General features: G+C 48.8%; 1 protein-coding gene across 8 annotated transcripts in view; it reads left to right on the forward strand.

Annotated features, from left to right (window-relative positions):
• MARK2 (microtubule affinity regulating kinase 2) overlaps positions 1-18,449 on the forward strand; it is a 118,112-nt gene that overhangs the window by 65,968 nt on the left and 33,695 nt on the right. The window contains exon 1 of one of the 8 annotated variants that reach the window (XM_006125057.5): positions 9,709-11,214. The exons of the other annotated variants lie outside the window; for them this stretch is intronic. Coding sequence (XP_006125119.1) covers positions 11,176-11,214 — 39 coding nt within the window. The 5' untranslated portion in view covers positions 9,709-11,175. Of the gene's footprint in view, positions 1-9,708; positions 11,215-18,449 lie in introns of those variants that run through there. 8 annotated transcript variants of the gene reach the window in all.

The following is an 18,449-nucleotide window of genomic DNA, read 5'->3' on the forward strand; positions in this document are numbered from 1 at the left end:
GCTTCCAAAGTTGAGTAGGCCTGAAATACTCTTGGCTGTCAGCCTGAGAGCCTCCTTCTCTGAAGTTCTGGTCACCTGAAATGACCTCCCCAATTTCTTTGCTTTCTTAGCGCTCTCTTGTCTCCTCTCAGACTCAGCTGGAACTGTGTGTTCTGTTGTCTGGGCTCTGTTTGCTCTCCCTCTGGTATTGATGAAGTAACAGTAGCATTAGCGTGTTTGCTATAGTTACAGTTGTGTGCAGACTTCCAGTGCATTCCTAGAGGGATGAATAACCAGGGTGTTGGTAATTGGAGTGTTAGATATTGCTTCCAAGGATCGGCACCGAAAGCACTGGCTGGGACCTTGGGAAACTTGGGATCAAGTCTCTGCTCTGCCACAGAGTCACCGTGTGACCTTGGTCAAGTTACTCAAGCTCCAAAATCACTTGAGTGCTCTGGAAAATTTCACTAAGTCATTATGAAAAGTGATTCTGGAAGAGATTCCTAGTGTTTGAATCACTTTTAAAAATTTGACTTGGGGTGTTTTGAAAAATGTGTCCTTAGTGTCTGTGCCCTGGCTGCCCAGCTGTAAAATGGGAATAATAGGAATTCAAACCAGAAGTGTTGAGAGGATGAATACATTTAAGCTGAGGTGCTCAGAGCCTATGGGAATGGGGGGGATTAGAAGGAAGGAGAAATGCAGATAAGTCTGCTTGGAAGGATGTTTCAGCCAGGCAAAGTAAGAAAGATGCTGCTTCTGAACTTCCTAGAGTTTCATTTAAGCATATTTACTTTGTATATTTAGACACATCATATTGACAATTTGTGTTTTAATGGCCATCAAGCTTTAACTTTTTGAACCTCATCATCTACAGCCATTAAATAATTGTTATCCCCATATGATTTTCTGCAGTTGGGAAAAGTAAATTTTAAAAAATGCTTAAAACGTCCATGTTACCTATTAAAACTATTTTTAAAAATGGAATCCTGCCAAACCTACGTATAATACCTTCTGTTGAATATTCAGTTGTGCGTAAACTGGCAATGTAAATGATATTGTGTACATTGCTTCCACACACTGCAGCCGAGGACATCTGAAGTCTTGATTTTTAACGGGGTATTCAGAAATATCATCAATACTTAGCTTTTACAGAGTACTCTTATTAGTAGCACTCAAAGCACTTTACAAAGGAGAGCAGTATCATCACCTCTATTTTAGGGAGGGGAAACTGAGGTACAATGAAGGGATTTTCCCAACATCACCCAGCAGGCCAGGGGTAGAGACAGGAATAAACACAGGTCTCTTAAGTCCCAGTCCAGTGCCCTGTTCACTAAGTCATATTATCTCTCCAGCACAAGCCTGTTGCGAGGGTGGACTGAATGCAGTTGTAGACTATTATTTGCTTGTTACGTCTTTTCTTGGTGACCTCAAAAGCAGCAGTTGTCAGGCTGTGCCAAGAAATATACCTCAATGCAAGTCCATTGTCTGCAAACCAAATGACCCAGCCCTGCTTGCTTTGTGGCTGCACTAGGGATGTTAAATTTCATTTAATCAGCTAATTGAGAAATTTCCATCGACTACTTGATTAGTCGATAAGGATGGAAACTGCAGAGCCACAGCCGGGTAAACTCCTGAGCCTGCTACAGCTCTGCCTTTTAAATGGAGTAAGATATTTAAAAGGCAGAGGACGGGGCACAAGCTGGGAATCAGCTGTCCTGACTGTTAGTCCCAGCTACGCCCCTGCCCCACCATGGAGATGGTACTGGTAGGAACTGGCTTTTAAGCATATGCTTATCGGGAAGTCGACTAGTCGTTTACATCCTTAGGCTGCATCTTCTTCATGGCATGCAGGATTTACTTAAATCAGATTGATGCATCTTCCCTTGGGAGGTTGTACTTGACATACTAGCCAGAGCTGGGATTGGGTTGCAAGCAGCTGTTCTCTGTCTGAGACGATGTCTTGGCTGCTCCTTTGGCTTAAGGGAATAGGGACGTTCAGGGTGGCCTCCTTGGCTCTTAAATCCCACCCTAAAGTGGAGCTGCTGCCTGTTTGACACACAGCTTGTGGAAGAGGACTGAGTTTTTCTGCTTCAAGTGACAGGCAGAAAAGTTTAAAGGAGGGACAGAAAAGATAAAAGGTGGTTGCTGAGCAAATGAGGCTAAGAGACTTTCAGTGGCTGCAAATCCCTGGTTACAGGGCTTCCCCGCTATGTTGTCCTGGTATACATCTGTTCCTCACTAAAGTTGTTGATGCTTGTAGGAATTGATGCATTATAAGTCCTCCCATTCCTTGCTCTTAAGTCGTGCAAAAAAACCCCAACACCCTAATTTGTGCAAATGGAAGTCAGACGCAAGAGAAAAAAATCCCTGGTTTAAGTAGTTTTACTATAAGTCCAAGTTTTTTGGAATGTATCTTGGACTTATAGCAAGGAAAGCCTGTACTATTATTAAAGCCCAAGTAGCAACATACTAGTTTTATATGGCATGTCTGCAAGTCTAATGGAGCACGAATTGAGCGAGTTAATGGCAGAAGTGTGGCCATGCTGTCATTTCTCAGGGGGACGTCACTTACTAAACATTCTGGAGTCCACATGGGGAGACAGAACACATGGCCTTACCTTGGGGAAGATTGCTGTTAGTTAATAGTCTCTGGCAAGCTACAGGAAGGTCTAATGGGCAGAAGAAAGTATGCAAAGGGTGAGGGAGGTTGTGGTTGACGCATTGATGCTTATTGTTCCCAGGAGGTACTCCTGAGTAGTTCAACATGTTATACTATTTCACTGTTCTCTGGGCTATGGCTCGTGCCACTCAGAGATTGTAGAATTAAATAGGTCTGTAAGGAAAGGAAACCTCCTTACAGCAAAGATCCAGGCTTCAGGAAGAGAGCAGGGCTGTGGTGATTCTGTGTATGAATCCTGCCCCTACCGTCCCTCTGGTTCCGCAGTTTCAAATTCCAACCTCCTCCCCTTCCCAGATAAGAGTTCCAGCATGAGGCTTCTGAACAGATCTCCAGACTGGTCTTAATGGGACAGCAGAAACTCTGAGCCATCATAGTAGTGGGACTCATTGTAGTGTTCCCTTCCCAGTTATACAACGTGGGAAGGATGTTAAGTATTGGGTAACTGACTAATCGAATAGTTGATAGGGCACTTCTGCATGGAGCCTGGGCTCAGCTGGGTACCCTATGGTGACTTTTCAAAGCAGCAGCGCCACATGGAGCCAGGGATCAGCTGGGGATTCCCCAGCTAATCCCAGGTTCCATGCAGCGCTGCCACTTTGAAATGCTGTGAGGAGCTGGGGACACCCCAGCTGGCCCTAGGCTGCACATAGTGTTTCAAAGTGGCAGCGCCACATGGAGCCCAGGGTCTGGCTCCAGGCTTCAAGGGTGCTGCTGCTTTGAATTAACCCCTCTTCTATTCCCCCCCTTTTGTTGTCTCTATCTGATAGAGGCAGAGGGGGCAGAAGCGACTAGTCAACTATCTTGTCGACTATTGGATAAGCATATGCTTATTGGATAGTCGACTAGTCCTTACATCCCTACAATACAGGCCAGTTGTGTACCAGACACCAGAAATGGCTGCTGTTGGCTAGAAGGGATTATAGAACAGAGTGTTAGGCCTTTGCAAGGAGTTTTGCTGTGTAAGGGGGTGTGGGCTAGGGAGTAAAATTCCATTTAAAATGTTAACCTGCTAAACTATATGGTTAACTAGTTAACCGGTCAGTAAGGCAATGCTTACTGGGTAACCGGTAGGGATGTCAGTGCTTAGATGACTACACAATTAACCAATAAGCCTGGGCTTATGTATCAGAAGCAGCAAGGGGGAGGCAGGAGCTAGTGCCTGTGAAGAACTGCCTTTTAAGCTGGTTCTCCATGAGCACCCGATCACTTGGAGCTGCTTCTCTCCCTGCATTGCTGCCTCTGATAAAGAGGCAGCAGTGAGGAGGGTGAGGGGGACAGGTGGGAGTCAATACATGTGGGAAGCCAGCTGCCTGCGTGTATTGGCTCCTGTGGAACCGCCCACCCCTCCACACTGCTGCCTCTCTCTCAGAGGCAGCAGCATGGGGGTGCAGGTGGGAGCCATTATGCATATGGAGCTGGCTTAAAAGCTGGCTCCCCTCAAGCACTGCCTCCGTGCTGCTGCCTGTATCAGAGGCAGTAGTGGGGGGTGGGGGAGGCTGCTGTGGGTTTGGGCTTGCCACAGACAGAGGCTGCTCCATGGATGCCAACACAGCCTCTGTGTGCAGAGAGCCAGTTTTTAAACAGGCTCCCACTTGCCACCCTGCGTTGCTGCCTGTGATAGAGTTGCAGCAGTGCAGGATGGTAGGGGGCTCTCTGGAAGTGGGGCTGAAAATGTGCTGGCTGCTGGCCCTGTCCTTGGAAAACATGAGGTTACATGACTATTCAGATACATGTTTGTTTACCTCAGTAGTGCCCTTGGCTTGGAGTTCTCTGTCTATCTAGCCTCTGCCCAGTTGGCAGAGCTTCTCTTCGGGCTTAAACAACAGCCTTTTGTTATCTCTGGCCGTGGCTAATTTAGTGGTGGTCTTGGAAGAGCAGGAGGTGGCTGTGGTAGGGGATGGAGGAGAGGACACTTCACTCCCACACCTGCAGTTACCACCACCCTTCCTATTTAAGACATGGAAACAGATTTGTCTAGCTAAATGTGCCAGCCTTTTTCTCACATGGTTCAAGTGAGCGTAAGGCACCGTTGGAAGGTGTTCAGCTCGAGGCTTCTAGTGAACTTTGTGCTTTTATTCTCCCACCACCCCTTAGTTCTTGAAACTACCTGGAGAGCAAAATGTCGGTGGGAGATGAATTGCCTACTTGACTTCGATGGACCTAGGAAGCTGACTGCATGCAGAATTTTCAGGGTTGGCATTCAGAGGGGGTGTGAATGGAATATAGAGGAGAGCAGAGGTGGAAGGAAGGAGCAGTGTCTGCATTTTCCAAACCCCACACAGGAGAAATGGTCTTGTCAGCTGGAAACTGTTTCTCCCGGGACTTCTCCATGAAGGGGTCAGGGAAGGAGGTCCCATTTCCCTAATCCTGTTGCTAGTAACATGGTAGATCAATAGCAGATGACTGAAGGCCTCTATGTAGCCCTAGCTAAAGAGCAGTGCTGACAGTTGTGATGCAAGGGAGCACTTCCCACAGCCACAAGCAGTTACATCAACTTTGACCTGCTAGGAACACTCTGGGTTTGATGTCAGCCTCATTGTTGTGCACATGCACTCACCCATCATGGGGGGCAGTGCTTCAGTGACAGAGTGTAAAAACAGTACTGCTGCTGTGGGAAGCTGCCCTTGATCTAATACAAGGGTGGTTGGAGAGGCAGGAACTGCCCCACCTTCAAACCTCAAACTATATAAAGCATTAGCCTTGTATGGAGAAATGACAAAAAGATGAAGGGACTTGTCTGAAGTCTCACAGGCAGTTGAGAAAAGAATCCAGGAGTCCTGGTGCTGCCAGTGCCTTAGTAAAACTGCTAGGTCTCCTTCAGCTGGGGTAGGAGCCCTGACTCCTACTCTCCCTTCTAACCCATTAGACCCCACTCTCCTTACAGAGCTGGGGTTAGAGCCCAGGAGCCCTGCACCCCATCTGCACTACTAGATTGTATTGTCCAGTTGTTGCATCGGTCACTTTCCCATTCTGCAAAGGCTCTCTTGTCTAGGCTGCTCTCCACACCTGTCCAGGGAGGTTCTGCTTACTGCAGGCTTCCTATTAGCATAAGAGCTGTGTATGGCTCTAGGACAGAATAGAGGCCTTACTCTCCTGCTGTTCAGCAGTTCTCTGTTGAAAGCACCTATTAGTGAAGCAGACAGGCGACTGAAGGAACATAATATGCTTGAAGATGCAAGTAATTCTGACAGTGCCTTTGGCTCTGTGACTCCTGCCATCAGCATCAGTACCCTCTCACATTAGCACTGTGTATAGATGCTGTGCATCTGCTGTCTGTCACATTAAAAGGTTAACCCCTTGGCAACTTGAATCAGCTCTTCTCTCTCATGCAGAAATACAAGGATCTGAAAGGACGCTGCTGGAGAAGTTAAGTTGGCAGTCGGTGTGAAAGACAGGTTTCAAAAGGGCTCGTGAGTCATCTGTGTGCAGCAAGTGCTGGGGAGACCATGAGGATTCTGCGCATGTTAGGGTGTGGAAAGGAACTTTGTTTCAGACTTTGTTCTTCTTTCCATGTGCTGGGACTAGCTTCATTGATCCTTGGTGTCTTTGCCTCATGGTGCTCTCCTAGGAAAGGGATGGGATTTATCCCTTCTCTGTAGTGTTACAGTCTGATCTGTGCAGTCAGTGCTCTTTGTTGTCATTCTGGTTTCCCCCGCCAAATCTGACTATTAGGAGCTCTTCAGAGCAAGGAGCATCTTTTTGTTGTGTCTGTACAGCGCCTGGCACGTTGGGCCTCTGTCTATGACTGGACTTCCTAGGGGCCTCTGCCATCCTGCTACTAATAGAAACCTGTCATCTTGCCAAGAAGTTTTCCAAGAACACACTTGTATTTGTATGTATCCGAGGTGCAGACAGTTGAAGATTCTAGGCCAGGGGTCAGCATCCTATGGCTTGTGAGCCAAATATGGCTCACTAGGGAGTCAGATATGACTCTTTTGAAGCTTGAGCCCAACCCTCCTCCCCCCCACGTGCTCCCCCTGCAGTATGGAGCCAGTGCTGGCACTGAAGCCTTACAGCCTTCTGCAAAATTGGAACATCAGTGCCAGCTCCTGCGGGGAGGTGGACAGGGGGAGAAAGCCCCGAGCCTCCTCATCAGATCTGGTGTGCAGAAACAAATGGAGCAAAAAATGTCTTGATGCGCTGCTCTCTTCCTTCCCTTGGCATGTGGGAAACAAGCAGCCAAAAATGAGTCCATGCACACTGGCCTTTTTCATCTCTTGGGAAACACTTCTCTGGAGGCTTCCAGGGAATGGGAGCAGCAGGAGGCCCTGTTACACAATACCTGCCATGTGGCACAAAACCAAGTACCTCCCCAACCCCTTTTGCCCAGACCCCAACTCCTTCACTTACCCCATGGCCAGATGCTCTCTGCCCCCTGGCAAAGAATCTCCCCTGCCCTCTGACCAGGAATCACCCCCTGGCCAGGCAGCAAGCCCCCAGCCTGCACCTACCTCCTGGCAAGGCAGCCTGCCTCCTCCTGCCCCCTGCCCTATGGCCAGGTAGCTGGCCCCCTGGCCAGACCTTGCACCCTCACCCCTTTCTACAGCCCACCTCCATCCATCCAGATTCTACATTCCCATCCCTATTCCATTCACTGGCAGCCCTGTCCCACACACTTAACTCTTCATTTTAGCCCCCCCCTCCCGCCGAGCCTGGGGGGCCCACAAAACTGACTAACTCTGGAACCCCAAAAGAGTAAATCTGGCCTGACACCTTCAATCTCAGTCCTCCTTGCACCTTCCCTCATCATGGGACTGGAGCACCAGGGGGATTGAATGGTTTCAGTTGGGGGTCACATCAGTGAGGGTTTGGGGTTTTTGGAGAGTGTAAATTTTTTTTTTTTTTTGCTTCTCACTTGTGTGGTCCCCAACTGATTTTTCTGTGGGTTAGTGGCCCCTGACCCAAAAAAGGTTCCCCATCCCTATCATAAATCAAGACAATTTTGAAACCTTTTGTGTTGGACATATTTTACTTAATTGAAAAATGAAGCCTGGCTAACAAGCCCCCATTTGGGCCCAGCCCCCATCTAGCCACAGCATCATAACACTCCTGCACCACCACCCCCACACCAACCCTGAGCCCATCATACACCTGAACCCCCTGCCCTGAGCCCCTCATACTTCCACATCCCCAGGCTCTTGCACTCCCACATTCCCAGTCCCCTGCCATAAGATTGACAGAAGAAAGCCTGAATGCATGCCTGAAGTTAGATTTGACCAGTTATGATGTAGACGTCAAAGAAATGTGAAAAGTTGCAGCAGCAAAAGTCCCATTAAGTAGTCTGTGAGTACGTTTCATTTATGCTATTATTAATCATGATGTCACTTATCAATAATATTACGTTGGATATTTTCGGTCATGCAAATGGACATTCTTATACAGCTTTTTGTTGCCCACTTGTTCTGAATTTTGATGTAGTTTGGCTCTCTGGTTTGAAAAGGTTGCTGACCCCTGTTCTAGGCCACCATCTCCATTTGGTCTCCATAAATCCAATTACAGCTGCAATTGTTATGGTTAATATCAGAATGGAGAGGGGTAACTAGTGGTGGTCTCTATGGGTCCGTACTATTCAGCCTATTAATAAATGATCTGGAGAAAGGGGTAAACAGTGAGGTGGCAAAATTTGCAGATGGTACCAAGCTACCCAAGATAGTTAAGACCAATGCAAACTGTGAAGAGCTTCAAAAAGATCTCACCAAACTAAGTGATTGGGCAACAAAATGACAGATGACATTTAATGTTCATAAATGTAAAGTAATGCACATGGGAAAAAATAATCCCAACTGTGCATACAATTTGTTGGGGACTAATTTAACTACATCTATTCAAGAAAGAGATCTTGGCGTCATTAAGTTCTCTGAAAACATCCACTCAATGTGCAGTGGCAGTCAAAAAAGCAAACAATGTTAGGAATCATTAAAAAAGGGATATAGAATAAAACAGAGAATAGCTTATTGCCTCAATATAAAACCATGGTACGCCCACATCTTGAATACTGCATACAGATATGGTCGCCTCATCACAAAAAAAGATATATTGGTATTGGAAAAAGTTCAGAAAAGGGCAACAAAAATGATTAGGGTTTTGGAACGGGTCCTATATGAAGCAAGATTAAAAAGACTTGGACTTTTCAGCTTAGAAAAGAGGAGACTAAGAGGGATATGATAGTTCTATAAAAGCATGACTGGTGTGGAAAAAGTGAATAAAGCAGTGGTCCCCAACCTTTTGAGGTTGTCGGGCGCCAGGGGACGTGGCCAGGCGCCCGGGGGCGTGGCCGTTCGCCCGCCGGGCGCCCGGGGGCGGCCCCCCCATAGCCGCATGCCCGGGGCAGGGGCCCCCCCATAGCCACGGGGCTGGGGCCCCCCCATAGCCGCGCGCCCGGGGGCCGGCGCTTCCCCCCTCCCCGCCCGCAAGCGCCGCGCTCCCGGGGGCTGGCACTTCCCCCCTACCCCCCCCGCAAGCGCCGCGCGCCTGGGGCTGACGCTCCCCGCAAGCGCCGCACCATGTGCCCGGGGCCAGGCCAGCCCCGAGCACCTGGCGGGCACATGCAAATGCCCCCGCGGGCGCCATGACGCCCGCGGGCACCGTGTTGGGGACCACGGGAATAAAGAAAAATGATTTTCTTATAACCATAACATAAGAACTAGGGGTCACCAAATAAAATTGAGTAGCAGGTTTAAAACAAACAAAAGGAAGTTTTTCTTCACACAGTGCACAATCAACCTGTGGAACTCCTTGACAGAGGATGTTGTGAAGACCAGGACTTTAACAGGGTTCAAGAAAGAACTAGATAAATTCATGGAGGTTAGGTCCATCAATGGCTGTTAATCAAGATGGGTAGGAATGGTGTCCCTCGCCTCTGTTTGTCAGAGGCTGGAAATGGATGACAGGAGAAGGATCACATAATGATTACCTCTTCTGCTTACTCTCTCTGGGGCATCTGGTATTGGCCACTGTCAGCAGACAGGATACTGGGCTAGATGGACCTTTGGTCTGACTCAGTATGGCTATTCTTATGTTAAAAGCTGGCCTCCCACACCTATTGGTGCCTATCGGAGGCAACAGCATGGGGGTGGTGGGAGTCAGGTGGATCAAGCCAGCTCCTCATGGGCACTAGCTCCGTTTCCCCCTTCCTTGCTGCCTCTGATACAGACCTCTGGGGAAAGACCGCAAGAATCCTGGCTCTCGGCCTCTTGCTCTAGCTGTTCTCCTACACCCCTTACTACATGGTACACCAGAAAATAAACCTACCAAGCTAAGGAATTTCCATTTTTCTTACTGAATTGAGTCCCCATCTTATAGCATTAAATTACTGATGGGATGGGGCTACTGTGCCAAAGGCCTTGGGGCTGATGATTGTGAGCTCATGTCCTGAACTGGGTAATGCTGAAACATAGCTCTTGACTTCCTTGTAGCCAGGGAAGCTCTCCTCCCACCCATTCAGATGCTGTGACAGCCCCAGCTCATTGTGTTGACTTAGCCATCTTGCCTCTGTGTTCCCCGCCTGTGGCTTGGCTGCTGTTCAAGGATTTCTCAAAAAGGGTGTGTGCACACGGATGTGATGGGCTAGGAGCCACCCACTAGGGGAGTGGAGGTGGCACATCATAGCATTCTACCCTAATCTCCCCCAGCTCCTCACTGGTCTCCCTTGGCAATGTTTGATTTCCTTTTGAACTCAGTCCGGATAGCTGCCTCCAAGCCATTCATCTTGCTTAGGAGCTTGCAGGCCACCTGGTGCAGGTAGAACATTAACTTCAGACGCTTTTCAGGCTGAGCATTTCCTCCTCACGCTCACGGACTGAAAAGCCCTGCCCTTTACAACAAGGGTGGGGCAGGCAGCTTCCTGTGGGGGAAGAATCTGAGTTGCTGTAACTCCCTCCTTCCCCCAGCCAGAGGACAATTCTCCTCCCACCTTGCCCAGGCCGGAAGAAGTGCAAGTGGGCTGTGGGGGAAGTTTGCCTTCCTCCCTAGATTCAGATACAGACAACTGCCTGAAGCTCTCTGTCATCCCAGTGCTTCTGCTACCTGTCAGGCTTTTTAGGGAAGTTGCAGGGCTGGCCTGAAACTGATGAATTGCAAAACAGGCTGGGCTCTGGGTTAGCAATCAGGGAGATTGTGAAAGGTGTGGCTTGCTCAGGTATCGAAGGCGGAGTCCCGCTGCCGGTTGGAGGGGAAGTGGCTTGTCTGGGTTGTTCCTGTACTTTGCTCCTTCTCAAGAGTTTCACTTTGGCTGCTGCCGTTTGTTCGTACACTCCTGCACCACTTCAGAAGACGGATTGTGGAGGATGAGAAGATATGGCGTACCTCTTGCCACAAACACACTTGGAATAAGTTGGAGTTAGTTCTGCTTTCTTCCCAGCTGGCTGAAGTGATATAAATGAGGGAGAAACATTTCCACTTGGGGTCTGGAATGGAGAGCCCATGAGAGACAACGTCTGCCCTTCCAGACTCTACAGAGAAGGCACTTGGGCCAGCATTGCTGATTGTGTGAAGGGAGGGCAAGACGACAGATTTTGATGAGCAGAGGGAGCACATACACAAGACCCATGGCTGGAGTAAGTTTTGGGGGTATGTTGAATCCTGAGATGAATGGGAGAGATGTGATCAGAGAGCTGGGTCTTAGGTTTGGGGGGGCAGAGGAGAAGGATTTGTTGTGAGCCTTAGAGTTCAGCTGTCTGATTTGAAGAGGAAGCCTGTTGAAGGATCATGGGTGTTCTCTACCTATAGCCCATATAGTGTGTCTATACGTTGCCTTCCTCTAGTGCAGGCCATACATGCGATTCCCACCCCCGCATGTGCCGCTTCCGTCACGTCTGAGCTTGTTCAGTGGCTCTACAGCTGTCTGCCTACCTCCCTGGCCAAGTCAGCACTTCATTAGGTGTGCCCTTCTCCCAGGGGGGTTGGGAGCTGCACTTCCTGTGCAGCCCCAGGTCACAGGTGGTGGCTCATTGAGGCTAGAACAGTTCTGTGCCAGGCACCAGGATTTCAGCCTCTGGATTTCGGGAAATTACCCGAGGCAGGGAATTTATCTAGGCCTGTTTGCATCAAGGAACAATGAGACTTAACAAATAAGCTCTTCCTTACCATCCTAACAAGTACTTGGAGAAAGTCCCAAGCCTCCAGTGGCACCAACATCTGAGCCCGTGGATTGGGATGTCCTGGTGGTCTCTCCCATGTTCTACTACTTCAGCCAGACACCATGGATTTCCCTGATCAGTGTTCAGAGTTCCATGCTGCCCCATCCTGAGGCAGATGCTTGCCCAGGACATGCTGCTCTGGTAGTAAAAGCTGTGCAGAAACCCTGGAAGCTTAGGGTTATCATTTGCTTACAGTTATCCAGCATGTAGTGACATCCTGGCAGCTCTGGTGTCAGACTCTGGAGTGCAAAGAGCTATTGAAGATGTTGATTTTAAAATTTACACCTCTCTGAGACTGATGGTAAACCCTTCTTGCTGTGAAATGGAGAGCAAGTGCCTCCTTGACTGTATAGCTCTAATAAACTGGGGGTAAGGCAAGGGAATGAAAGCTACATAGAGATAAGGGATGTTTGCTTTCTTTGCTCCTGTACAGCCACAGCCTAGGAATCGCAAAGCAGTCTAATAATTGAAGATTATCAGGCAAAGCACAATAGAAAGGCACTGGGGTCCCTTGAGGGAGGTGTGGTGGTGGAAATGCAGCCATAGGAAAGGTGAAGTAGCCTTGTGCAAGTTGATCTATAGGTTGTTGAAGAAAGCTGGGAATGGGCTCTCCTAGTCCTGGCTCCCTGGTGGTAACTACTGGACCCCAACTCTTCTGCTAGAGTTGAAAACCGAGCCCTCTACATTATCAGTTAGATGCGTATCTTTCCATATCTGAGATTACTGCTATAAGGGGAAGCTTTTTCTTCTTCTCTGTAGCTCATTGCTCCTTTCCATTACATGCTGGGGGAAGAGGCTTGTCCTCTTGCTTTGTGGACATGGTTTCATATTGGGTAACTTGCTTTAGAGCCCTTCATCCCATATGGGCAGTGGCATCAGAATCTCAACCCTGATGATGAGCCACTTCGCAGTGTGTCTGCCACTGGTTCAGCTGCCAGGCTCCCCTCCTTCCAAACACCCTTTTGTGCTCTTCCTGCTGTGTGTTGCTGACATGCCATGTGTCTCCCTAAGAAAGGAGCTGTTGCTGTGGAAACTAGCTCCCTGCACCTGTTCCAAAAGGGGCCTGCCTGGTGGGCTTCTAGGAGATGGAATATGGTCTGCTGGTTACTGGCTGTCACGCTGTATGACATCTTTGATCCTGTATAATTGAGTTAGTTCAGCTCCCCGAGTGATCCCGCAGCAGATTAGATTGCAATAATTCTGTGTGTTACATTAGCTCTGGGCACGCCAGTCATGTACCACTGTGCTAGGCACTGTACAGACGTGGAACAAAAGGGCGGTCGGTCCTTGCCTCAGAAAGCTTCCAATCTAAGCAGAAGAAAGATAACAAGGGGGTAGAGAGGCCAATGGGGAAATACAAGGAAACAATGAGACAGTATATTTTTAGTCAGCTAGTGACCAGTAGCTATCGAAGGTCACAACGTATAGTGGCTGGAGCTATGGAATCTGTGAATCCCCTTCGCCTTGCAAAGACACTTTGTCCATGCTTCCCAAGCTATAGCCTGACTTTTTGTGAAGAATTCTCTATGGACACGTGGACTGTTAAGCTAATGGCCCTTTGTGGCTGTCATATCTCGCTTTTCTTTCTGGGAGGTGTCCAGTGAAGGATTCGATATTAACCATTCCAGACGGACTGGTCTCCCATCAAATGAGGATTGAGCCCAGTGATGGAGAGGCTACATTGATAGTGGTGCCATCTTCCAGATAAGGCCTAAAACTGAGGTGCTGACCACAAACAACCACAATTTGCATTGTAAGGAATTTCGGTGATGATCCCAGTGTCTTGGCCAAGCCCCAATTTGGGTTATTTTAATCTGCCAATTCAGCTGATGTCTAAATATAACTCAAAATATTTTTGCCCAAATACGCTCAGTGATAAACAGGTACCATGCCCCAACCCAGAGATGGCTACACTTCAGTGGTATATGATATTTTTTTGTATTGGAGGGACTCTTTGAGCCACCTGCTAGAAGAGGTAATACCAGAGCACTAAGGTACAGGGCATCCCCGCTATATGTTCAAGATACGTTCCAAAAAACGTGGACTTATAGCAAAACAACTTAAAGTGGGGAATTTTTTTCCTGTGGTTGACTTTTGTTTGCGCAAATTGGTCTCTCTTTTTTTGTGTGATGTAAGAGTGGGGAATGGGAGGACTTAAAATGCAACAGCTCCTACAAGCATAAATGGCATTGCAGAACCGATGTGTATCGGGGCGATGTATAGCGGACACACCCTGTCCAGAAATTTGGAATTGTAAAACTGGATCAGACCCAAAGTTCATTTAGCCCATTGTCCTGTCTGACAGCAGCCAATTCTAGTTGCTGCAGAGGAAGGTGAAAGATATCCACCATGCATAGATGAGGGGTAATTTCCTCCCATATAAGGCTCAGCTGACCTCTAATAGGCAAACAGAGATCCGCTCAAGCCATGAAGCAAGAGCTTTAATATCCCTCCCCACGTTAGTTATGACTCCTGTTTCCTCTCCCTTCTTGCTTGTTTCCATAGCTGAATTTGGGATGTTTTTAATATGCTCTACAGATATTAGCACAAACATCCTGCAGGATCTCAGCTGCTCCTTGACATGTGACATTTCAAGTAGGGATCTAAAATCCTGTTTAATTAGTTAACTGATTAAACGTTAAATTTAACCACTTAACTGATTAAACAAGGGTGTGTGCGCTCTAGCCTGGCTGCTTCTGCCCCCTCCCCTCTCCACATGGGGCTGCCGGCTCTGCGTGGGGCTGGAAGCAACAGGCCCTGCATGGGGATGCTTCTGCTTCCAGGAGTTGCTGCTATTTATGGCCCCATGCGGGGCTGCCAGCTCCCAGCCTGCATGGGGGCTTGGTGGAACTGCTGACTACCTGTCCACATGGATGCCCAGTGGTGCTGGAGTATTCCTCTACCCATAGTGGGCTGCAGGAAAGGGCTGCGCCCCAGGTACTGGTTAACCAGTTACCTGGTAAGTATCACCCGGTAAGGGTGATGCTTACCAAGTCACTGGTTAACCAGTTACCTGTTAACATCCTTAATTTCAAGGGATCTGTCACCAGCCAGTGCCATGGCTGAGTGTGAGAAATTTCCTAACAGAGCATTCCCAGTGAATCTCTCACAGGAGGCTGCTACAGGCTGCCTGAAGGCTAATGGAATTGACATTTATCCTTATGAAGAGAGAAGGGGATCTCAAAGAGATGGGCAGGTCCTTTGAGATTTTTAAAAATAATCATCCCTAGTTCATCAGTAAATCTCAAAGCTCTTTACAAAGAGATCAAAGTCATTACTGACAGATGGGATACCTGAGGAACAGTGGCCTGCAGCTGAGCTAGAAGTAGGCCACCTGAGTCCCAGTCCAGTACTCTTTCCATTAGGCCATACTGCCTCCCACAGCTTCCTCCTCCTGGAGCTAAGCAGCAAAGCTGTTGATAGTTCAAGCTCTGCTCAGCAGCTGGTCTGCTGGGTGATGACTATTTGGTGACTGTTTGCCCCACACAAAATGAATCAGGCCCTTGATCTTTGTGGGAGGTGATTCCATGTTCCAGATGCCCAGGAGAACAGGCTCTGCTGCTGATCCCTCTGCAGTGGGGGTAGAATAGGCCCTTTTAGAATCAGGGTACCTGCCTACAAGGAAATCAAATAAACCAGCATTCATTTCATTCTAAAACATAAGCTTGCTGAAATGGGAGCTTTTCCACAGCCAATGGTTTAATTAGATGTGTCTGGAGTCGAACCAAGACAGGAGTGGAGAATTCCAGCTTCATTTGTTTCTTAGAGTGCAGCACAGGGTCAGCTGGGAGGTAAAATGGAGACTCAGGGAAGGGGCACTGTGAGCCTGTTTGAAGAGGTAAATGGTGCTGGCCTCCTGCAGGGAGATGTGGGGGGGGTCAAGGGAGTCATAGGCAGAATGTTAATCTGTTCTTGGCAAATAGCTTCCCAGCAAGCTCCCAGAAGAGCAGCTTAGATTTAGACTGTTTGCAGACAGGGTCTGATCCGGGGATCAGTAACAGCACTCAAGCAACTCCAAACACAGCATGGCTCCTTACCCAGGCAACGGTACTCCAGGCATGAAACACCAGGCTCTGGCTCACCTCAGACAGGAGACTTATGAAGCACAGATGTTCAGGCAAAGAGAGCCTGAATTCAGATACTGCCCAGAATTGGAGCTCATAGACTGGGTTAGGGGGCCCTGGGTTAGGGTGTTCTCTTTCTCCTTGTTACTAGCACAGGAAATTATTCCATATACCAGAGGGCAAGGGTTAGATAGTAAATGGGGTGAATCTTGCCATGGTAGGGATGCAGCTCTTAAGGCTGCAGTAGGCAGGAGAATCTTGCTTGTCATAGTCCCCAGTTTAAAAACCGAGCTCTTTTGGTTTTGAACAGGTAATGCTGACAGATCGAATCTCGTGCTCAGCCCTAAGGGCCTGCTGGGTGGATTGTTTTTGCTGTCTCTCATACTAAATTGGTCTCTCCTTCCTATTCGCTTCCTAAGCTAAAGGCTGTGATGAACACAGGGTGGCTTAGAGAAAGCCCTTATGAAGCAGAGGGTAGGCAAGCTAGGAGCACAGTATCTCTTTCCTAAAATGCCTGCTTCATGGCATAGCTAGAACAAAGCTACCTTTGCGGAGTTGCCTCTGTGAGGTGGAGGTTCATGGCATGCCTGCTGTTAGATTGTCACCATGAGGCTGTGATGCCAAGGACTCCTGCAGCTGGCCTGACCTTGTGACGTTGGAATCTGCACAAGTGCAGAGACTGTTACCTTTGGAATGGAAGAACTGTGGCTCCTGCTTTGGCCATGATACCCATTTATCCTGGATAACAGGAATATTCTGTGTTACAGTAGCAAATCCTGGCAAAGCTTTTGGAACATGGATGAGCCTTCTCGTTCTTCAGGGCTTTTAAGCTAACCTTCATTGAGAACTTTTCCAGGGGCCAGGTCTTCCCTTAGCGCCTGCTGCTAGCTTCTTGCACCATTGGCTGAAGCATTAAACAGACCCTGTGTCTGGTACCAGGGTATCAGGCATGGGTCTGATCCTGACTGACATCTCCTTTGCTTCATTTGCCTCAGGTGCAGGAAACCCCAGGTATCTAAGGCTTTGGGGAATAGTCCGTATCTGAGTGTTCATAGGCGGCAGTAAGAACATGTCTTATAAATAGATCCAAAGGCAAACTCCCTTTTGCATTACCCCCAGCCATGCTCAGCTCAAGCTAGGAGGTCTGTGCTCCATGCAGGAACTGCTGGGTGAACATCTCTGGCCTAAGCTATGTGGGAGGTCAGACTGGATGATCAGTGGTGCATTCAGACCTGAACATCTCCATGTCTGTAGAAGAGAGGTGACTCCTTGATTTTTCAGATTGGTAGGCAGTTTTTTCCTGCATGCTTGGCATAGCCCCATTGTGCTAGACACTGGACAGGCTGCCACGATGGTCTGTGTCCCAGAGAACATGCGGCATGGCAGAAAAGGGGGGAAAAGATGCAACAAATAAGCACAGTGATCCATGGTAGCAAATGTCTCAAGATGACTGGCCTTTGTGTGCGTGTGCATGCGCGCGTGCTGAGGCAAGAAGGAAACTAAAGACAGCGATGGGTGGCTCGGCTAGTAGGGAAGAGTCTGGGAAGTAGTAGGGACGCTTACTGTATTTTACATTCTGGATGCTCATTGTCCCTCCTGAGGCCGCTTTAACTCTGCGCCAACCTCTGGGGTGTGATGCAGCAGTAACAGCTCCCAGCAGTGTTGTACGGCAGATTTATGGTAAGGAAGAGGGACACTGTTCCCAGAAAACTGCAGGGCCATTCAGGAGATGGAGCTTGATTGGGATTGACTCAGCATGTGGCATGTGATCTTCCACGATGGTTAGCAGATCAGGACTGCCAATCTTACACCTCTTTGGGGAGACAGCAACTTGGCAGGGCTTTGTCCCCAACTCTGCTGATGCATTGTCAGGTTCTGACATGAGGAAGCAAGGGTCATCCACAACCCCCTGCATTTATCTACCAAATACTGGCCTGGCCCAGCCCCACTAAGCTTGAGTCTCTGCAACCTGTGCCGGCGATGGGCTTGTGCACCCGCAGTCTGTGCCTAGCAAAAGCACGTCCATGCCTGGTACGTAGGGGTTAAAGTGCTCTCTGGCTTTCCCTCTGCTTGGCATTCCCCCGCCCTCCTTCCCTGTCAGGGCATGAATTATAGATGAGCAATGCAGCAGCTCCTTGATGCTGTTAGCATAGTGGCTCACCTGCGGAGGAGGAGTCTGGAGAGCCAGGGCCCACAATGTCCTTGAAGAGCCAGGGCCCAGCAGTGCAGGAGCTCTGAGGGAAGGGTGCATTTGCTGTGTAAATAAATGGCCTTGGCCTACTTCTTCACCCTGTGGAGCCAGCGTCCCTGGGGCACGTAGGGGCGCATGGAGCAGTACCTGGCTTCCAGACCCTTGGGGGCAAGGAAGACCCTCATTTCTACATCTTGCCTTCCCTGGTTAGGGTGTCCCTGTAGAGACAAACAGTTGCAGTCCTGCTCTCTCCAAAACTTCCAGTGCTAGCTAAATTACTAGTGGGCAGCATTGTGTGGCCAAAGAGGAGTTTTGGGAGCTTGTATCCTAGTCTGATGCCTTGACCCTGCTGCCCTGAGCTTGGCGTTGCTGGCTGGTGAGCTGTTCTAGGGATGATA

The sequence above is a fragment of the Pelodiscus sinensis genome, chromosome 11 (genome assembly GCF_052426305.1).
Source record: "Pelodiscus sinensis isolate ZL-2025 chromosome 11, ASM5242630v1, whole genome shotgun sequence".
NCBI lineage: Eukaryota > Metazoa > Chordata > Testudines > Trionychidae > Pelodiscus > Pelodiscus sinensis.